General features: G+C 38.3%; 1 protein-coding gene across 1 annotated transcript; it reads left to right on the forward strand.

Annotated features, from left to right (window-relative positions):
• Positions 1-23,267, forward strand: LOC139743747 (phosphatidate cytidylyltransferase, mitochondrial-like). The gene is made up of 8 exons (XM_071654202.1): positions 1-293; positions 8,773-8,955; positions 10,038-10,130; positions 18,748-18,898; positions 19,956-20,101; positions 21,125-21,284; positions 22,152-22,214; positions 23,194-23,267. Exons 1-8 carry the CDS (start codon positions 159-161, stop codon positions 23,265-23,267), a joined length of 1,005 nt encoding a protein of 334 aa, XP_071510303.1. The 5' UTR covers positions 1-158.
• Positions 23,268-23,841: the final 574 nt, after the last annotated feature.

The raw sequence follows: 23,841 nt of genomic DNA on the forward strand, positions 1-23,841 counted from the left end.
GAACAAAAATACCAATAAAACGGGAGTTTGAGAATTATATGACTGACGGTTCTTCTTGTTAATGTGCAAGTTCGCGTGAAAAAGTGTGGAGGTGACGAGAATTACTTCGCCTTACCTGTAGTCCTATTCCAGCTCAGAAAGGAACGAATTTTGATACCATGTCTTCTGCTGCTGCGGCCGCTCGCATCAATCGGTTTCTGTACAATCGCATCCTGGGGAACTTTCCCGGTGAAATTTCGTTAGCTTTCGCCTACGGATCAGGGGCTTTCAAACAACTCGGAAATGCTAGCGAGGTAGGAATCATTTAATAGGATGATGAAAGCGTTACTTGAGTAAAGATCACCATAAAATCTTCTGTATCGTCGCCCATGTTTTCATGATATCACAGCATGGCATCGACATCACTGCACTTGACTTGTTGCAAAAAACAACAACAACAAACAAACAAACAGAAAACAACAACAAACACAAACAAGTTTGACTTTGAGTAGTCTAGTTTCTGATGACATTACTCCATCCGTAACCAGTCTAAGAAGCTAGTTTGTAGTTGTAAATTTATGTAGAAATCCTAGTAGCCTACTAAGTATTCCTAGAATGCTTTGTAAAATGTAAGTCGATATTAGTAAATTTACATTATGTAGCCTCTCCCCACAAAAAGGGCAATCCTAGAGCAGATAAGCCGAAGAATTGTGCAAAATTTGACTAAAGCATGAAACTTTCACCATTGTTAGTACATGCTATAAGATTAATTTTAAGATTGGGAGGTAAGTCTGAATTGACCTCTGATGACCTCTAGAGGTCAATGACCTCAAAATCTAAGAAAATTGATATTTTGCGTTATTGGTTAATGATAAACACAGTAATGATGTACTAAAACTTAATTTTTGTCACAGTGAAATTGTCTTTATGTTCCACAGAGCCCTGACAGGTTTCTACCTTTGACCTCTGATGACCTCCAGAGGTCAATGACCTCAAAATGTCAGAAAATTGATATTTTGCATCATTGGTTAATGATAAAACACAGTAATGATGTACTAAAACTTAATTTTTGTCACAGTGAAATTGTCTTTATATTCCACAGAGCCCTGACAGGTTTCTGTCTTTGACCTCTGATGACCTCCAGAGGTCAATGACCTCAAAATGTCAGAAAATTGATATTTTAATGCGTCACTAACAACTGAAACACGATAATTATGTACTAAAAATTAATTTTTGTAAGAGGAATTGCCTCAATGTTCCACTGAGCCTTTCGAGTCAGATTTCTACCTTTGACCTCTGATGACCTCAGATGACCTATGGTGAGGCCAATGACCTCAAAATGTCAGAACATTGATATTTGGTGCAATTGGTTGATGACAAACATGATTTAGATGTTATATTCATTTGTATTACAGGTACAATTGAATTGTTTTCCTATTCCACAGAGCAAGAGAAATTACTCACGTGTCTCTACCTTTGACCTCTGAGGAAGGTGACAGGTCAATGACCTCAAAATATCAGAATATTGACATTCTATGTATAGTCAATGGTCAACTTTGTAATACCCGATGTACAATCATTTATGCTATAATAGAAGAATCTTGTCATTCCATGGAACATTGGTCATTAGCCTGTGCATTATATCCAACTTTGACCTCTCAGGACAATGAGAGGTCACTGAGGTCACATGTGTAGGCTTACCTGTATTGATGTTTGGCTTCATTGGTGTAATCGTAAATGCTTAATCATGTACAAATCACGCATTGACGTTTTGATCAAAGTATGTATGCATATAGAGCATTGGTTTATAGTAACAGGTCTCTGAAATGTGAGAGGTCAATTACTTTCAAGTTTCAAGTTTCAAGTTTCAAGTTTTATTTCATATTTCCACTTTCTCAGTGATGGGATTACAAAATGATTGACAATAAAACAAAAGTACAAAACATATACAACCATATGTTTGAAGAAAAAAAAAGACAAACAAACATTACACACAAATATAAATGGTCGTTTTCATCTGAGGATATCACAAATAAATGTCAGAAATATGATGGGGCCTACATAAAAGCAATGATGCTTGTAAAAACTGTAGGTTCCCGAATTTATAGGCGTGAAATTATACGGAGAACGGACATGTTTATCTCGACCAACTTAAATTGTACCAGTGCAAAATCAGTATTAGAAACGAACTATCGAACCACATTACTTCAGAAATAAAGCTTAAGTATCTTGAGTGATGGCAGTGACCTCAAATATAACTGTTATGTTTGGGTTAGTTATGTAGACTAGCAAATATAGGCAAATATGGCCATTATCTCGACACTCGAGGAAAACAAGGCCCACGATACTTATACAGAGTGTTTAATCTATTCAGTGTAAGTCTCATAGATCTTTTCCCCCATTTGTCGGACTCATTATGGGACTGGTTTGCCTAAGTGTCAAGCTCATGGGCAATATTTGCATAGTTTCCAGCTGGTGGGCTTGTATTGGCCAGTGTAAAGCTGGTGGGTTGTTACAGTATGACTGCGATGAATGACTCGTAGTCCTGGAGTATACAGTCCACAGCTGCGACGTCATGAACCATCTTGAAAACTTTGACATACTGTGAGGCCCAACATGCATTCCACGTGAAGCAATCCTGTGTATTGCAACTAGCTATTGCCATCCGAGACCTACCCAGGGAATAGATAAGCATTCATGGCAAACCATGGAGAAAGCGGATTGTGCAAAATATTTTGGAGTTCCAATAGGAGGCTCAGCTGGAATCAAATCGCCACAGAAAACTTTAAAAGGTTATACTTCAACCAAAGACTCTCTCCAGACGAAGATACGAGTATCATAAAGTTCAGGTGTTTTGCTACTCCATGCCGCTCAGGACTGTCCTGGAATATGCATGCATCATCTGGGATCCATTCACCCAGGTGAAACAACATGAAGTTTGGAATGATCCAGAGAAGATATGCACTCTTTAGCTGCAATGACCATCATATGCAAAACAAGCAGTGTTACAGCCACACTTGAAAAATAAAACAAAGCAAAACAAAACAAAACTACAATGGCAATCCCTGTAAGAAAGTACAGCACAGGCAAATTCAGCGATGATGTTCTGCATCAAGAACCCCACAATATCCACTCCGCAGGAAGTTGTGGCTCTATTGCTGCATTCTTCAAAAAGGGCCAATGACCAAAAATGTCAGGCATCACTTGCAAGAACACAAAGTAGGCCTACTCCCAAAAAGGTGGCCACTACCCTAGGCCACTGTCTCTTGTATCTCTTTGAAACACTTCAGGAGAGAGATAGTCAATATTCAGCTCTGTTATTAAAGATACATATGTCTCTCTTTTTGTTTTTGCATTTGTTTGTTGTTTTTTGCTTCATATAGCTCTTTGGATACCTTCTTTAACCAATTAAGAAAAGGCTCCATGGCAGATTACAAGATTACACAGTATAATGAAGAAGAAGAAGAAGAAGAAGAAGAAGAAGGAGAAGAAAGAGAATAGGAAACGAGATCTGCTGTCAATGATGCAGAGCCAATACCAATCAGTTCCATGGCAGATCTTAGTCGGCACTGCAAAGGTTTGGATGTCTCTCTCTGTTGACAAAGGATATTCTAAAGCTCCAAGTAAGTCCATGGGGTGGTTTACATTGTCTGGGCATAGAGGGTTGGGTTGGGTATATGAGGATATGATGCTTTGTTATAACAATTAGGTCTGAGATATCTGTTTTTTATGTTTGTTTTGACCATCCCGCATGGATCTCCAACGAAATGGAATGATAATGTGTTAGACCCAGCCGCCACCGTGTTTTTTCAATAGATTTTGATATTACAGTGTAGTTGAGAAAAAAGTAACCGCTCATTGTCCTAGATGGAAGTCAAAATTGAACTGTGTGTGGAATACTCTGCATACAATTTTGGACACACACACATACACACACACACACACACACACACACACACACACACACACAATGCATACTTTTTATATAATTATTATTTCATAAGCAGCTGGCCTTACAAACAAATGAGACCAGACATCAATATTCTTACATTTTGATGCATATCTTTCAATATCCTCCAGAGGTCAGAGGATCATCGCTAATGTTCATGTGAAATGAGTACACGCCTTTTGAATTGCTCACTTTCAATCTTTTATTGCTATAGAAATACACAATATGTGCATCATGTCAATCATTAAATATTGTATCAGTTTCATTTTCAGTCTTGGATTATTTTTTCTATGTACAAATAAAATCGTGGCAAAGTAAACAACTTTCACATCAAAATATAAACGAGAATACTAAAAAAGAAATAGATGTAATAACGTGCAAGGCAAATACCAGGCCTACGTCATCTTAAGGTATACAGGTGAAGGAAATCACCTTATCGATAAACAATTTACTTGACTGGGATAGCGACCAGTGAACAATATTGTTTCTTAAAACTCTCTCTTCTTTTCAACAAGTGGAATAAAACACATGCACATACCGGGGCATCAGTTTGGAGGAGGGGTGGGGTGGTGGCAGGGATAGTTGACCCCCACCCCATTAAATTCTGAGATGTGGACTATGTTTTGTTGTTGTTAGTTTTTGTTGTTGTTTTTTGCTTTTTGCTTTTTAGACAGAAAACTGCCCAAGTTTTTCACTTTAAGTGTGCATCGGATTGTTAAAATTTAATTCTGAAATGCAAAATCTCCCTTCTGTGAGAGGGGATATCTCCTTTCAATAGACTCCCTCCCCCTGCTTGGTTCCTTACACAGATATAACATACTATGGGGAATGATAATTTCCCTTATTCTATGAAAAATGTTTTTAAGAGATATTTTTATTTGAATTCCAAAGATGAAAAGGCTTTCCTATATATGCACGATTGTTCATTTTGGAGGGCAAGAGGCATTTGCCCCGCCTCCCGAGAAAATATGGGAGGGGGAATGGTGGGGACATAGAACTTTGCCTCCAAGTATTTCCTGAGATGGAGATTTTTTTTTCTTCACTTTTTTGACAGAAAATGAATTGTCACTGAACATTTCAGCTATAGTATGCACCAGATTAAAAGGCAGAATCTCCTTTGCATACCCCCTCCCCCACACTACCTTTCGTTATGTCCCCTTCCATATACGCTCAGTGCTTTTGTCCCATTTTTGTTCTTTATCATCACAAAGTATGTACTAGATCTTTAATTTCAGTTCCGACATATTAAAGAAAATCCCTCTTGTTGGAGGGGGTAGTGTATCTTTCAATTAACAATCCCTCCTCTGTTTCTACCCTTAGATTTGTAACACTCCTTTTACTGATAATTTCCCAAATATTCATAAATGTCATAAATATGTATACTAGTTTTTTTTAAACATTTTTATTCGTACTGCAAAGGCTCCCTCGCATGGGAAGGATTGGGGGACAGCCCGTTTTTAATACCCTCCTCTCGCTGTATCAACCTCTCCTCCATGCATTGATTATGGCTACACATTTGGGTATGGACTTTTTTTTTCAAAATGGTAGTTCAACCAAGAGTGGCACGAGATCATTGAATTGCAAACAAAAGAATGCAAAAGCTCCATAATGTGGGAGGGGGATACCTCCACCCACATCCTTCTGTCGATTGGTCTCCCTCCATAGATGGCTGACTTACTACACTGGCTTTTTGATACAAATTTCGAGGTATTCCTTCAAAAGTGCCTGTGTGCCAGGTCGTTGAATCTCATTTCTCAAAATACAAGAGCTCTCTCGAATGGGAGTGGAATACCCTACCCTCGCCAACGCTGCGCTTGCTGGGTTCCCATCCATATAGACTTGGTACACCTTGGTGATCCATAATTTTCCAAATATTCCCCAAAACGTATGCATCAGATTCTTAAAAAAAAATCGTCTTTGGGAGGAGGGTAGGTGAGATGCACCCACACCCCATCAACTTCCGTATAAGTGATGACGCACACATTAAACAAGAGCTACACCGAAACACTGATTTCAGGTCTAAACCTTCAAAAATCCAATCCCCCACCCACATCCTCCCCCTCCCCCTCCGCTTCATTCCTTTGCACCATGAACTTATGCTTTTACATATTTTCCAAGTCCCCCCCCCCCCCACGTGAAAACAGATCGACACCCCTTGCTCTGTGCACATACCCGACTGAGATAATTCCCTGAAAAGTTCTGCGGAATATGTAGCCACTTTTTTTGGTAACAGAAATGCATGGTTTGTAAGCCCTACATTATAAACAATTATTAACTATTAACTATCGCAATATCAATATTAACATCCACACATTTCATTCGAGGTATTTGACCTTGTGTGATTTTCATAGGTGAACGGTAATGGCTCGTTAATAAGCAGGGCCTACGAGTGCTCTCTAGAACATCATCATGTTTACCATTGGTGATGCCAAACTATTCTGATACTTTGAGGTCATTGACCTCTCGAGATCATCAGAAGTCAAAGGCAGAAACTCGTCTGTGTGCCTTGGAATATGAAGACGATGTCATTGTACACAGATATGCTTGTTTTGTACATCTTTACCACGTTTGACCTTTCATCAATGATGTCATACTTCAATATTCTGATATTCTGAGGTCGTTGACCTCTCAAGGTCATCAGAGGTCAAAGGTAGAAACCTGTCTGCTCTTTAGAATATGAAGACAATTTCATTGTAAGACAGATATGCTTGTTTTGTACATCTTAACAATGGTTACCATTAACCAATGACATCATAGATCAATATAATTTGAGGTCATTGACCTCCAAAGGTCATCAGAGGTCAAAGGTTAAAATCTGTCAATGCTCTGTGAAATCAGAAAATGGTTTCCCTGAAGTATAGATACATGTTTAGTGAATCATAACCACATATATCATTCACAAATGTCTAAAAACATCGATATTTTGATATTTAAAGTTCATTGACCTCTGGAGGTCATCAGAGGTCAAAGGTAAAAACCTGTCAGTGCTCTGTTGAATCTGGAAATGATTTCTCTGTGGTATAAATGCGTGTTTAGTGCAACATAACCACATGTATCATTCGCAAATGTCTAAAAACATCGATTTTCTGATATCTAAAGTACATTGACCTCTGGAGGTCATCAGAGGTCAAATCAGACTTACCTCCCGATCTTAAAATAAATCTTATGGTATGTACTAACACTGGTGAAAGTTTCATGCTTTAGTCAAATTTTGCACAATTCACATGATTTTGAGGGCTTATCTGCTCTACTAATAAAAATAAAAATTACAACAAAACATTGACACCAAGTTACATTTAGATTTTTGTGAATTGTTTAAGTGACAAAACAGATACCAGTAATTCAAGACTGTAAGCTTGTAAAATCGAGGACAATTTCAGGTGATACTGAGTGATAGTGATACAAATGAAGCTGAATTAGCGGAGCTGAAGTTAGTAAATTTATCTTTTCAATTTATTGTAGTGTAATTGTGTGAGTAACAAAATGATTGTTCAATTACCTTTGCAGGAATACACTGATCCTATCAATGTTTTTGTTATCATGCGTCAACACAGTTTACTGGTGTAGTATAGTACATTTGTACTGCTATTAAACTGGCATACAAAGTTCATTGATGCTTGATGCAATGACCTTGTTGCAGCTCATTGACGAGTAGAAACCGTGCTGGCGACCCCAACACATACGTACAGGTTACAGTGCAGTGGGGTTAACTGTGTGAAGCTACTGTATATACTGGAATGAAGAACTTGGGCTTTTGTGCCATAAGGAGGTGTCATTTATCCCTGGAATGATTGTCAAATATAATGATTATGAGAGGAAAGAATAATGTAGAGAAGATAATTTAGAGAACCTTGAACGGATTTGAAGAAGTAATCCCATGACTGTGCCACCAGCACTTTCGTAGCAGCTCATCCAATAAGCTGGACTGGGCTGAAGCAGTTGTGAAATAATGCAATGATCAGTGCATCTATGAAAGCATGTTTAGCTTTGCATGTAGATAACAACATAAATTCATATCTTTATATTTGTGAGAGTTGAATGCCTTATGGCAAAGTATAAGCTGTGAATTATCTTGAATCATAATCATCTTTTTTTGTGTGTTAAGAATCAACCTTTCTTAATATGTGACCCGCTACAACAAAAGGATCTGAAAGTCGGGGGAGGACAATTTTCTGAAAATGGCAGGACATTATTCTCTTAATCTTCTACTTTAATTTCATATATAGCACAACTAATAAAAAAACTCGGTTGCAGAGATATCGATGATTTTATTAGCGCAGCATGTCAAGTGGTTGAGGCAACAGAGTTTCGAGAAAAAAGCCTTCAAAGTTTTCCTTCCGACGCTATTAGTTTTCACTGCTTGACTATAGAACGCATGTTCCTAGCGACCTCCACGATGTTCATTCAAGGTTAGCGCCAGCGGTCTACGCACGACCAATCAGTAATCAGGATGCCACGCACTGACCAATAAGATCACTCCCTCGTTGCTAGGGGCAGAGTTTAGCTGCGGCGCTAAATCCAAATCTTCGGACATGTTTTTCTTACGTTGAAAGTCGGAAAATCATGGCCCAGAAAAACTCTGATTTTTTGCCTTTTCTTTGATCATTTAGCTTTGAAATTTCGGCAGATGATAGATAAAACATTAGACTACAAAATCATGCCAAAAACAGAAATCTGTTTGTTTTGACGAATTTTCAATGCTGCGACTTCAAACTCAATTTTCTCGGCTCAGCCGTCAGCGACTTTAGGATCCTTTTGTTGTAGCAGGTCACATACACGTGTATATTCATACATGATTGTATGATTTTGTGTTGATGGTGTATTTGTTTGTTTATCCTGCCTAGAATAACATGCTGGATTTCATCTTTGTGGTGGATGATCCCAAGGAGTGGCACAGGAAAAACCTCCAGTCCAATCGTCACCACTATTCTGCCCTCGGAATCTTAGGACCCCGGACGGTGGCTAATGTCCAGGACCGCTTAGGAGCTGGGGTCTACTTCAACACGTTGGTGAAATGTGAACAGAGAGTGAGGGACCATATCACAGCCATAAATCTCAATATTAAAAATCATTTTATAGCTTCACTTTACTTTCACAATTGTGTGAAAAGAGAAGAAGCCCCAATTCACTGCAGCACCATCACTCGATCAAACCATTAGTATAAAGTGTAAAGTATGAACTGTGAATTATCTTGAATCATAATCATCTTCTGTTAGAGAATCCCCATTTTGTTTAAGTGTGTGAATAAGCATGTCTTGTGAATTTCAAATGATTGTGTTTTGTCAAGCCCTTACTTGACTTACAAGTGATTTTCCATATAATTTTCTTGCATTTTTGGAATTTCTTTTCAGGCAAGTAAAATTTATGTTGGACAAGTGTTTTGAAACAGTTAGAAATTATGCTTGCCTGATCAGGGCAAGTGTTACAAAAAAAAAGAAAAGAAAAGAGTTATGTTGTAGCTTCCTGAGTGATGAAGTGTTAGCAACTGACTCTGTGGTGGCAATTGCACTGGGCTTTGTAATGAGAGGGCCTAAAGATTTTCTCTCCATGTGGTGCTTGCCGCACGAACAAACGGCAAAAGGTAAGGAAAAAAACAAAACAAAACAAAACAAAAAACTAGAAAAACTGCAGTCAAATCTTTCAGGATGTAATAAGTACTCTGTAGAAACAAGGAATATACAAGTGACAACATGTAGTAATATGCCTAGGCTCAAATGGTGCTTCTTGCAAGGTTTGAAAAAAGTTAAAGAGTCACCCCTCCACTTGAATTGCATTATTGCTGACTGCATTTAAGATGTCTAAAGGCCCATACTTCAGGCAATTCCAGCATTCCATAATAGACTGATGGTTGACAACAGTGGCTAGTCTTTGTTCTTCATATTTACTATTTATATGTGCTTGTAAATACAAGTGTACATGTAAATAAACTGTAAATGTTTATAACACTGGAATGCAAATTATGGTGAACACACACTGTCTGCAAGAATCTTCTGCTAATTGAAGGAGACAGACTTAAGCAGAAGAAGAAGAAAAAGAAGAATTCAGATATAAATGTGATTTATTGGCTCATGTTAGTCTTCTTTTCTTTCCCCCTTTCCAATATTTTTAGCTCATCAAGTATGGAGTGGTGAAGACCAGCACGTTAGTCCAAGAACTCATTCACTGGAACAATTTGTACCTCAGTGGCAGATTACATAAACCAGTAAGTTTCATCTCTAAATTTTCTACTACCGTGTAAGCTGTTATTTTTGCAAGGGTTTAATTGAATTTCGCGAATCACTATGGGATCGCGAATTTTACAATACGCGAAAATGTTGCCATATGCGATGGTAGCAATGCAATTATGATAGCTTCAGTGTCCATTTGTGAAAACAACATCTGGTGAAAATGTGTGTTACCTCATAATTAGCAAAAATAATAGCTTATACTGAAGTCTAGTAGGGCCTACTTTTTTTTTTACTGTTGCATGTTGGTAAATTTTAAACTCCTTCTTGTGAAATGATACAAAATTCTATATGAATACATTAAGTGTTATGTGGGCAAGCCAACATGACAGTAGAAAAGTGCAAACAAAAGTATACAGAGGAGGGACTTTTTCCAGAAAGAACCCCCTAGAATAAAGATGGTTTAACCCTGGAACCTTCCCACCTCCTTGCTGGAACAGGGTAGAGATAAGAGATAGTGGTTAGTGGCTATGAGGTCATTCACATCGTGTCACTGACTGAAGTAACATCACATGGTCTTTCCTCCTGCTTTATTCGGGTAAGAACAAACAATTCATTATATGCTATTAATTGTTACAGTCAACTGTGTTTGATAAGATATTTGTGAGATATTATGTATGATTGAGTGTTGTTGGTGCTGCACACATTCAGTAACGCCTGTGGAGAAATGTGTTCGATTTGGATATTTGCTGTCACATGTAAGCAAGATGGAAGTTATGATAACTCGGACAGTGGCCTAAACGGCATCATGATAATTATAATGGAGATGGTGTGATTATTAGTATGATTAAGATTATATACAGATGAATGTATAACGGGATCCCTAAATCATGCGGGATATGTAGGGTGAAAGTAGATTATATGTGTAGAGCAAGTATGTCCGAGTATGCGACAGTAGGGGATTACTTTTAGGTTGCTAACCGGACCCCTTATATTATTCATTGTCACTTGTGAACACGCTCTGTCCTAGTACTCCCTGTGTGAACAGAGTTGGAGTGGTTGCTATGCAGTCTAAGAAGCAGTGTAGAGCACTATGTCTAACATAGTGGAAAGTTAGATGTGAACTGGGACTCTTCTCCTCTACCAATGAGGGCTGGAGCCATGGACAGTTGTGGTTTGAGGAACAGTCTAGGCAGCATAGCTGGAAGATAAGACTAGTTTGGAAGATTCAGACCTGAATATAGGGTTATGGTTCATTTTAGTCACAGGGATCGAGCCTCTGCTAAATGGGCTGAAGTAAGAGACATGTGTATTATGGAGAATTAAGACTGCAAGATGTAAAGAAGTTATGGAATTGTGAAGAATAAAGAAGAATATTTATGGCACAGTAGAAATAGCTTGTGATACAATAGGGGCTGAATGAAGACTAACAGCTCCATCAGGGAGGCAGTGTGGTTTCTTGGCTGCTAGTTCAGAGAGACAAAAAGTTTCCTCCCACCTCCCTGCATTGGTAGAGGGACACATAAACCAGGGCCCACCTCCCTGCATAAACCATGGACCCTAACACTAGGGTCCATGCATAAACAATGTCTTAGCGCAAGTAGGAACTCCTCTCCTCACTTGGGCTGGAGAAGAATATGGCCGCGTTCATGCGAATTTCGTAGCCAGAATCACAAACATGAGTCATGATTCAAAACAGCGTTTCAAATCACGGTCTCAGCGGAAGAGCGTTCCTGCGGGCTTTCGCAACGCTGATTCTGGCTCTGCTCATCCTTTGCCATTGCGCAGCGCACTGCGCTGTTTGACCATGTCTCCGCAACTCGAGCCAGTAGACCTCCTTATGCCAACTGATCAGTCAGTTTATTATAGGCCTTTACGATTTTATTTCGGTGAATACTTTCCTATAAGCTGTGGCATTCAGGCTCTGCCTACAGATCGAGGAATAATCTTAATTCTTCATCTCTTCAATTGTTTTCCCTTGGTAGACACAGCGCTTCAGCCACTACTATTATCAACTCAATTGGAGAGTAATTACATGTATTATTATATTAAACAGCTAGGGCCTATATAGATACTATAGAATCGGTGTATGGCGTTGATGTAAACAAACAAGTGCAAGTATGGTACCGAAACACACGATTCATAAGACGTACACAAGCACGCGAACAGGACAAGAAGCTGTAGGATGCCCCATGAGACAGGCATGTGCACAGCGCACAATGACGTCATAGAATCATGATTGAAATCACGGTTGCATTCATGCGGTGTCGGCGATCTTGATTCTGGCAGAATCATGATTCAAAACGCCCTTTTTTCTGCGTTTCAGATCGGCGTTTTGAAACGCGTTTAAATGGAAAAATCGCATGAACGCAACGCAACTAAACATGTTTAGAAACGCAATTCTAGTTTCGCATGAACGCAGCCTATATCTCCCTTGTAGTTTTTATCAGTGGAAAGATGGGAAAACTCCTCTCCTCACTTGGGCAGGAGTAATGTGGTATTTATCAGCGGAGGAGTGAGAAACTCCTCTCCTCACTTGGGTTGAAGTAGAATAAGTCTTAAATAGTTTTAGTAGTGGAAAAGAGAGAAACCCCTCTCCTCACTTGGGCTGGAACGAGATATTTTTTCTCCCTAGTGGGAAATGAGGAAAATTTCTCTTGTCATTGTACTGGAATAGAGTCTAGTGTAATGGGCTCACATGGGTAAATAATTCCCCATCGAGACATGTGTCACATTTCAAAAAATTCTGTAAAATAGCTGGGAGCAATGAGGTGTTTTTTTTTTCTTACTATCCTGGACAAGTGAGCTATACCCTGTCATCCATCGAATTTCCAAGGCAGGTTCTTTGGCTCAAACTCTGTCTGAGGGTCCGCAAAGCCAAACTACAAGTTCTTTTCACTCAAAAAATCACATATTTTCCGTACATGTACCCAATGAAATGTATTCCCTTCAAATTCCGTGAGAAAAGCTTTCATCTTCAAACCAAAATGCAGTTTGCAGAGGAATTCATATTCAATATCTGCAGCTATTCAGTTTTTTAACTGCTGTTGCGGCAGAACAGTATGTTTGATTATAGAATAAATTTCAAGTAAAATGTCCCATACAGCTGGTTTGCACACAGAGTGCAACTGCACTGCACAGTACAGAGCAAATGTGCTCAGGGTTGCATGACCTTCCAATGACCAGCCAGGTGAAGAATGTTTTGGCCAGGGATTAACCTTTCCGACCCCTGCACTGGGCAGGAGCAGAAGTGCAGGGATGTCAAGTTCAAAAAATTCTTATGAGTGAGATTCCCCCCCTGTTTCAAAATAGCTGTTTGTTAAACGGGTCTCAAATAGTTGGTGAGTTTACAACATTTTTCCTCCTTTATGTTAATACACTGTTTTGTTTAAAAGTTCATTTTTTCTCAGTTGTAAAAAATGATATAGGCCTATTCAGACCCAAAAATGAGAATCATGAGTATAGCACATGTTGCTTTAAAATCCTGTGTTTCAGGATCTTTGTTAAGAACAATATATGATTCGGCTACTAAAGAGTACACCTGTAGTTGAATGTTTAATCAAGGCATATTTGACTAAGAAGTTTGTTATTCATTAAAGTTTGATGAAGAACTTGTGTGAATAGATAAAGTTTCGTGCTTTGAATTGTGTGTTTATGACATTTTAATAATGTGTCCAAAATGTGTATCCAAATTTATGGAATTGCTTTTTACTTAACATAATTATGTAGTGCCTGGATGTTGTGTCATAAATTGGTAATTGTTTTGTGACATTTGCATATTCAGTAAGACTTACATTTAAACTATGTACTTTGTTGTGATTTGCAGTTAAACCACACACACATTGACCCACATTCGTTAAACACATTGGTTTAACACATCGTTTACTACATCTTGTTACGTTTACACACCTTGGACCAGTGGTGCACTGGGTGGATAGCAATCCACGATCATCGGTGAAATAAGTAGTATATTACAATAGCATTTGGAGCGTCCGAGTGTATTATACATCCTTTTTTGCGTGGAGAGAATCGTTCAACATGCGTTTGACATACATGTTTGTATTGTTGGACCCTAATGTTGGTGCAACAACTGCATTAATGATCTTTAATTTTTTTCTTCATTAGGTGATCCGAGAATCCTCTCGGATCACCTTCTGTATCTGTACTGATTCTTTGTTTTTCTTCTTTTTCTTCTTCTTCTTTATTTCTCCGCAAAAGTTGTGTATGGATTAGCTCAGAAAGTCCTCTTCCTATCAATGTCAAAATCATACCATATATGTATCGTGTCCCAAAGACGACAATCGAACTAAAATCAAGGTGATCAGTCGACCATGACGTCACTATGACGTCATTATATGAAAACACATTCTCAATAATATCTCATTAATGGAATGGAATTTTTCAATGAAATTTACGTCACATATAGTTCAAGTCAACTTGATTCTACTCATGTTCTCAAAATTCATCTATATCCTTAAAACGTGCGCGTATGCGCGCGTTGAAATATTTGTATGCTCCAATCGAGCTCAAATTTTTTTTGCACACGTTTCAGACCATTTGGAGCATTTTTTGAAAAATTGAAAAAATCGGACGGACGCGTAGGCGCGCGCGCATATACGCACGCACAGCTCATATGCAATGAAAATTTCCTGTTTTTTCACTTTGATCGGATGTCTGAAATGTCAAGGAATATTTCTACCAAGTTTCAAGTCAATCCGACTCAATATGACGTCATACGGGCCCGTCAAAATTGAAATTCCGCGCGCGCGTCAATGGCGATATACAGTGCAACAATGCCAAAAAACTGCCAATTTTAAATCCGATTTTACTCGTCAGGATGGGCGGTGACCCCCCATTTTCTTTACATATTCTGAAAGTTGATGAGTTGTACATGTCATTTCATGGGTTGGCGATGCTGAAAAAATGATTACAAGATATCAAATTTCTTAATAAAGTAAAAAAAGTAAAATTTCAAAATGACGTCATCAAATTTCAAGTTCACTCAAGCGTATCTCACTTATTCTTTTGTTGATTTTCGTCTAAATTTCAATATGTTGTAGCCTAATAAATGGTCTTTCAGTCAAATAATAACAACATTTTGATTGGATGACGGCATCACCTCGTAAAAGGGGATTGAAAGTAACATTGTCAAATTTGACCAGTTTACGTGTTATCTCTATGGGAGTGCAGTTTTTCTGGAAATGAAAACTGACATGACCAGGCCTCGAAATAGGATTTTGGAGGGGCAAGGCCATTTAGAAAAGGGCACTTTTTCCAAGAGGCCAGGGCACTTAAGTCAGTCAGAGGGGCACCAAGGCCACATTGGAGAGGGCATGTTTGGTGTTTATGAAAAAAGAAAGAAGAAAAACAAACCGAGAAAAACAAACAAACACACACACACACACACACACACACACACACAAAGTGCAACACACAACAAAAACCTCTTCCCTACAGCTGTAACACATTCCCGATCTCCGCGTTTCTATCAGGTGAAACGACATTTTTTAAAACAGGAATAAAACAACAGTAGGTATTGATTGAAACTCGACACCCTTTCAGGCCAGCCAGGCCAGGCTGCCATGAAACTTCAAAGCACATTCCGACAGCTGGCTGGCAAAACCACAAGGCAAATGAATTTGCGCGCGTGTAGATTGCTATGATTAGTCTGTGACAGACAGTTCATGACCTCCAAGAATGCGCCAGTACGCGTGGTTTCTTCTGTTGATTGGTCTCTCTCTCTCCATCCCTCTCCATTCCCCAGTCTGGCACACCTTGGCATCGAGGGATTTTTCTTTTTTTCTTGGTGAACTTGGAGTTCACTCTTTACTACTCTATCTGAATATGCGCTGCCTAGCTAGTACATACTCGAGGCCGCTGCGCTGCGGAGGCAGTCGGGACGGTAAAAGCCGGTCGGGCGTACATGTACGTACACGTCGTCTCGTATCTCGGAAAAATACTTTGAGTTTGAATCAGATATATCGGGACGCGAGTGAACTGAAGGTATGATATTTGAGATCAGGAAAGTTGTTCAAGCTTATTAAAGAGACTTTGAGAAAGGGCATATCATACGTCATAAATAATAACTTTCATTCTAAAAGGGCACCACGGCCCCAAGAAAAAGGGCACATTTTTTTTGGCCGTAACTTTGATGAAAAAAGAAAAGGCATTGCGGCCAACGAGAGGGGCACCGACGGCCATGGCCGTCGGTGGCCGTCGGTTAATTCGAGGCCTGCATGACTATCTTTATCGAGCACTAGCTCACTTATGCTTCAGTGAATTTCTCCAAGATTTTAATATGTTGTAGCTGAGACTTTGGGCTATCGTAAGTGTGCCCTCCCTTTTTTCATACGACGCTGGCATCACGTCGAAAAACTTGGTTAAAATTGGCACTTGGCTTCGATGCATCGTCATTTTGCTTAATACACAGGGCCTATGGAGGATGAAATAGGTCAGTGCATAGCGCATCCGACTCGTAATCCTAAGGTCCCCGGTTCGAGGCTCATCCCTGCCAATATTTTTTTTTTTTGAATTTTTTAAACACCTTTTTTTCATCTTTTTCTTTAGTTAATCTTATTCAACCTTCCTAACTTTGTCTTTTTCTGATTTTTTATGCTTCTCCTTCAAATTTCTATAAATAACTTAATCTTTTTTATTTTTCTTTCTTTCTTCTACTTTCTGTGCAATAGATCACCAACAACAATAGCTATCACCCCCATATTTTGCACATGTTTAGTTCATGTCAGGTAATTTATTTCATAAAATAACAACTACTTGATCGGACATCATCTTGGGTAAGTAAATTAGGGTCAAAGGTCAAAAGTGTTAAATCGTGTATCTTGATAAATGCACGTCCTATCTTTCCCACATTTTGCACACGTAAGGAACATGTTGCAAGAATCATTTCTTAAAATAACTTTTTTGCTCAGATGCCATCTTGGCTGTGTAAAGTGGAATCAAAGGTCAAATATACTTCATTCGGTAATCTCAGTGTATAAGTTATTATGGTATCACCGTCATATTTTCCACACACACGTGGACCTCGATAGATGTATCATTTCATAAAATAATGACGATTTGGTCTGACGCCATTTTGGCTGTGCAAATGAGGTATTATCTCTATGGGAGTACATTTTTTTCTGGAAATAAAAAATGACATGATTGTCTTTATCGAGCACTAGCTAATTCATCCTTCGGTAAATTTCTGCCACATTTTGATGTGCTGTAGATGAGACTTTGGGCTTTCGTTCATGTGATCCATATTCTTATTGGAAGACGAGATTACATCCAAAGACCTGGATGAAATTGATACTTAGTTTTAATGTCAGGAGATATATCTCTCTTTCGGTGACATTCTTTGAAATAGCTCAAGAAAAACATGCCCTTAATTTCACTCCCACATTTTGCACATGTTTAGTCCATGTCAAGCACATATATTCCTCATAAAGTAAGTGATTCATCAGACGTCTTTTCTCGGTAAATTAGGGTCAATGGTCATAATATTTATTTCCGAATAAATCGGATCACCTAATTTGTCAGTGTTGACAAATTCTAAGTCTAGTTTATTTTGGTATCTTTCGAATTTGGGAATGGGTCTGGGACATTCCATTTTATTTACAGGTGTGAGCCCTAATAATGCTTGACTCAATGAATTACATAGATACATTGAGAGTATACACGTTTGGCAGACCGCAGAATGAATCCAGAATTATATGTTTAGCTGTTTGTGTTTTCCTCAAAGATTGTTTAGCAATGGGATGAAAAGGAAGCATATTACCAAACTTGAGAATTGAATTAAAGCAAACAATAATATTCTGTAAATTAAAATGATAAATTTGTTATGTTCTGGGGTAACAGCTATTATTTATTTCAGTTATTGTTTGGAAGCAGCCTATGGATGATCGTGCAAATTGGATGGAGAAACATTTGAATTTATCAGAGACCGTTGGTTGCTGAATAAGGAGAATCATATATTATTGTTTTGTGTTTTGTGTTTAAGTTAAAATAATCAATCCTTTCATACAAGAAGGTGATCAGAATATGAGAAAGAAAGTGTTGTATATAATCATCAGTGTTAACAGATTTGTAGTAAGCGAAAGAAAGTGTACTGTGAAGTGGATACATTGATAAATGTTTAAATTGTAATTATGTCGTATCATTGAAGAGCTTATTGAAGCTGATATGATAATAAAGTCATTCACACTGTGTCACTGACTGAAGTAACACCACATGGTCTCTCTCCTCCTGCTTTATTCAGTGTCAGTGATATTACCTCGGCGCCCGTGACCCTTGGCGGGTGCTACATATAGTTGTATGAAATGTTGAAAGAATGTGTTGCATGGTAGTCGATCAAATATGTGAATGAATCCCCATGTCTTGTAAACAGTGCAAAAAATATAATGCATAGAGTGTACTGTAAAACCAGAAAGATTTGTGACATGAAACTTTGCGACATGGAACCAATGGACTTTTTTCGCGGCATGAAACTTTTGTGACTTGCCAGTGGCTTTCAATGCATTGTGTAGAAAAAACTTTCCCATGCATTTTACTTTCACAAATCTTAGCAGCTAGCAAAATCTGTAAGAGTTTCATGCCTCCAAACATTTCTTGTTTTACAGTAATCGGATGGTGGTTTTTTATTTTTTTGCTACATAGGTCCATGTGATCAAGAGAGTGCAGAACAGCGCCCTCTACAATGCCATGCGCCGAAACCAGCAGAGTGCACTGTACACCAGTCTCCTGCTGCTGCCTGAGAGATTCTCAGAGGAAGAACTCTTCACAACGATTACAGGACTCTCTTACTCAGGTTAGGTCTGATGCCAAAATGTGCTCAAGATGGCATAATGGTTTATTCTTTGTTGCTTTTGTTGATGAAACAGCATGTTAATTCTATACATGTAGAAATCACACTGTCCATACAGAAATGTCATGCTCCCTTTGATTGACTTGCCATGTTGTAACTTTTCATTGCTCTTTAATAGTATGTGAAGATGGAGTCAGCCTTTCATTGGACATCAATTTCTTTTCCTTTAAAGGGTAAAAACCAAGAGAAAGAGTGCAAGTGTATCAGTGAATATGCTTTGATTTGATGTAATACTCCTCTGTATCATCACACAATCAAATACTGTACGAGCTGAAATTTTCGCGTACAGATATTTTCGCGAATTGCTACTGGAGGACATGTTCGCATGTTGTTAATTTCGCGGTTGCAAGGGTTTAACCGAACTTAATTATTTGCGCGTTGTTATTTTTGCGTGTTGTTATTTTCGCGGTTCAAAGGCGATTCGCGAAATTCGTGAAAATGAAACCACCGCTAAAATTTAAGCTCGTACAGTATACAATGTAATGTTTTTCAGTATTAATTAAATGTCAATTCCATTGACTGTATGAACCCCAAATATTAATCCCTAAATATTAAGTCTATGATGGAAAGGTGGCAACAAAACATTCTTTGCAGATCTCTTCATAAAACTTGAGTGATTTCTTTCTTTTCCTATCTGAGTCGGAATGATTCCATATATATATGTTTTTTGTTTGTTTGTTAATCTTTTTCTTTCATTACTTGTATTAGATGAATACCTATGATGTAGTGAATATAGGTACACTTTGTGTGAGTTTTCTGTCATCTGTTCTGTTCTGTTAAATGACATTTCGGTGGATACGAGCACCCAAAAAAATACTCAAGTGCACATAACCAATGTTTGAATACTCTATAAGAGTTCGTAAACCCAACAGACTACTATATGCAAACCCACCATAGGCACTGGGTTGAAGTGTTCGGCAATCAAAACAGTCAATCAAAGCATGTGTGTGTTTTAATGTTGATTCATTTTAATTTTGTATGTTTACTAATATTCATCTAGGGGATTTCAGGATGATCATAGGTGAGAACAAGAACAAGGTCTCAAACATCGTGAAGCCAAATCTAAATGAGTTTAGGAAGTTTTACTACAGCATGCTGGATACCACAGAACACATCCACTGGCACAAAAAGAGTAGAACAATCGAGGTAAGTTGGGCCATCTCTGATTGATTCTGATTGTGTAAAATACTGTCAAACCTGTCCACAAGGACCGCTGAAAGGATGAACTATGGTTGTTGTAGTCGGGGTGGTTGCAGACAGGTTCAGTGTAGAGGCCAATATTAATTTAAGTATTTTCAACATTCCATATGATTACAATTGTACAGTACATGTACACCATAATGCTACCTGTGTGTACTGGTAGACATATGATATGAAATAATTTACATTTATAAACCAAAACAACAGCAAGAAATATTGAATGCCGCTATTATCTCTTGTACTCTCTGCGGTAGATATTGTGATGGTAGTAATGTTTATGTTTGAAGTATTTACCAAACAAGAAACATGCTCTATTTCACACAGATTTCTATAAAATTTACCATTTACATACTAACCTCATATCTCTGTCTGCTTTTTTGTGTTGGTTCTCATATTTGATTGTTTATTCAATTTAAGAGACTTTATTAACTTTTGTGGTGATTGTACGCAATTTGTATGTGATACTGGACTTGTAAGTGGAGCTGGGAAGGCCGGCAAAGTGGCAAATACTTGGCAGTCAAATGGCTTGGGTTCTACAAGTTTGTAGTTTCAGCGAGTCTAGGAAAGCCATGTTGTGTGTAGTCATAGTATCCTTTCTAGGAAGAGGCACAACACTCTGTCCCTTGAATGAGACCTGAAATAGAGAGCACATTCGTGAGAAAAAACAACAACAAATAATGCATGTGAAAGATTCTCAAAGTGTATACCAGATATTTTAGGGTAGTCTGCCCTATTGTACTTATACATCAGAACACACTGTATAATCTGCAATAGTTTTGCTCCAGGTGACTGGCAGTGGTCAATAAAATAATGGTATCAATCAGGCATATGGTGCCATTCTAGGAGAACAAAGATAAGACATATCCAGTGGTCTTGGAAGCACTTCGAGTGCTGTGGCTGACGTCTCAGTGATAGCTCAGTCTCTGTATAAAGATTGCGTGTCCCACGATCTTTCTCTCTCGCTCACAGCAAGACCGCAGTCCAGCTTGTCTCTTCTCCCACATGAGCTCCCTGCCAAGGAACCTCCAGCTTCAAGTGTGTCGCCTGGCAGGGTCCCGTAGTGAGGACCACCTGGATGTCCTGAGAAGGGTGGCCAGGGACAAGGAGGGTTCCCAGTACATCCAAAGAGGTAATGTCCTCAGAGTCGGGTCTCTTTAACCCATTGAAGACAAGTCCTAAGAATACCGGGGCAGGTGTCTATGGGAAATGCGTGTAAAAGCAACCAGTCCGTCCGCAGTGGGTTGAGAGAAACTTCTTGCTCTTTTGTGCAAGGTAAAACGTTGTATTAGACAGAGGTTTGTTGAATATCTAATAACATTTTCATGGCTGGTGCAAAATGTTACCATTTCAAACTTCCTGAATATCCAGTATTTGGAAATGCTCAAATCGTATATCTAATCAATAGTCCAAAATGAATAGCATCATTATCTACTTTCTTGTTATTGCGACCGTACATCATAATATATAGAGTAGAATGCTCACTTGAAATTCTTAATTTAATGTTTTGGATGTTCTTGTGAGAATGTAGGTAATGGTAAGATATTGTGGTGGTGGTTACAATATGCTGGTTTGTTATAACAGCAGGTACTGTATATACACTGTACATGTTTGGGAGATGCAAAATACTAGTAAGTATTTCAAGAGTTCCCACACGGAGAATGTTTCATTGTCATATATGTTTTGTAATACAAACTCCCACATGGAGACATTTTTCTGTCTTTTTGGTTTCTTTCCTTCTTCCCTTTTCCTATGACCTCCCGTATGGAGGCATTTATTATTGTGAGCTCCCTGGTGAAGACATTTTATTAACAGAAGTTTAACTCATAACAGCATTTGATCTGTTTCTTATGTCTTGATTTGATCTCAGTCCAGTGAAGTAATTTGCCCACAGCTATATTTCAATATGGCCCCATTTATTTCTATTTCTTTTTTCCCCATAAACAGCACACACATACTGTATTGTAATAACAGCAGGATTTGTCTTTTACTTTCACAGGTGTGAAGAGGATTGTTGCCACATCCAGTCTGTCTCAGAGTATAAAGGGCATTTTCACTGCTGGTAAGTATAATGGCACTTTAAAAAAAAAAGAAAAAAAAAAGATCAGTAATTTGGTGCAAAATCACCCAAAATGTTTATTCTTATGTCAAAATTAAGAGCAACAAAATCAATAGTAGGAGATTAATTTTGTAACAAAATTATTAGCGGGGAAGTGATATTGTATTAAACAGAACCAGACACATTTCCTTTGGGCGCACCATAGCAAAAAACCTGGCCCATTGCCCCCATCGTACTCAGTGTAAACAGGCCTTAATGGTGTGGGGTAACATTTACAACGTGTATGACCAGTGCCTTTTGAAAGAGTGATGTTAAGGTGAAGAAGTAGTGATTAACAAAGCTTTCTGGTAAAGTGACACATGAAGTTCAGGTCAGACACCTACCAGTTTGGGAGAAATAAAGATGACCATGCCTGAAAATGACTTATTGCTCTATTTTTTTTTTTTTTTTTTTGAGAAAACCATGACACTTTTATTTATACAGTTTTCTTTTGACAATGTCTTATCTTGTATCTTTACATGTAGTTTTAAATGATGTAAGGAATCGGAAAGTGCAACTGTTTGCAACAGATTCACATGCAGTCAAAAGACTACAGGGAATAATTTTCCTGGTATCTCATTGCAATTTGCTATGCATTTTAACACCACTGCTATACAAACTAACTTTTGTGTAGCAATTTTCTTCCATAGAAGTGTACAGGATGCCACTTAAAATATTGTTCATCAGCTGAAATTGCTAATCAAATATGAATTGGAAAATTATTCCCTGGACTACAAAGACAATTATTTCTGATTTCTTAACCTTAAGGTGTCTGTCATTGATGTGATATTGTAATGAATTAACTACGCTTGTACTTGTAAATAGAAGTCATATTGAGTTGTCATACCCTTCACCTATCATGTTATCATGTAGTATTACTATCACTTGTAACCACACTGTTTATTTTTATGGTGCATTTATTTTACTTTGGCCTCGTGTTTAGGAGTCACCAAGACCTTGAGGTACAGTGGACAAAAATTGTTGAAAATGCAGCAAGGAGGAGCTAAGCTGAGGTAGCATTAAGGATTGGACAGATTGATGGTTGTTACCATGTTTACCTCTTAAGCGTACATGTACATGTATCATCAAGGACTTAACAGGTTGGAGGTCATTGTGAGTTCGCATGTCATAGCCTGAAGTACTCAATGTGGGACACCACTTGGACCATTTGGTATTAGCATATGATAACTCCTTTTTGATCACCTATGCAATGTACATCATTCCAAAGATGGATGAACACATCGTCAAGAAAGTGTATGGACTCACTCATGTGACTTTCATGTACTTGGTAGCCTTTCCAACTTCATTGCTCCCAAAAAGTATGCAAGTACACAAATAGGTGGCCATTGAACAGTGCTTGTAGATGGCCATTCAAACAATGGACCACAGTTGGTGTCTAGTGTGCTAAAATATTTAGCACTCGTCATTTTGGCTGCTACTTCCTCCACTGTTTTTATCGGATAGTGTGCACGACGAATGGCATCATTGAGATGTTTTGGGTCTAAATATAAGCGCACTTTGTCAGAATTTTTCTTTGCTACGATGACCACGTTATTCACCCATGGTGTTGGTTCATCTTGTTTTACTATCA

The sequence above is a fragment of the Diadema antillarum genome, unplaced genomic scaffold (genome assembly GCF_040938485.1).
Source record: "Diadema antillarum isolate AM-2024a unplaced genomic scaffold, OU_Dant_1.0 seq00001105_RagTag, whole genome shotgun sequence".
Lineage (NCBI taxonomy): Eukaryota > Metazoa > Echinodermata > Echinoidea > Diadematoida > Diadematidae > Diadema > Diadema antillarum.

Excerpts from the sequence above, each read along its gene's own strand:
- LOC139743747 (XM_071654202.1), top strand. The coding sequence starts at position 159 with ATGTCTTCTGCTGCTGCGGCCGCTCGCATCAATCGGTTTCTGTACAAT. Across the intron at positions 8,956-10,037 it reads TGGTGAAATGTGAACAGAGA|CTCATCAAGTATGGAGTGGT; the intron begins GTGAGGGACCAT and ends CAATATTTTTAG. Across the intron at positions 20,102-21,124 it reads AAAAGAGTAGAACAATCGAG|CAAGACCGCAGTCCAGCTTG; the intron begins GTAAGTTGGGCC and ends TCTCGCTCACAG.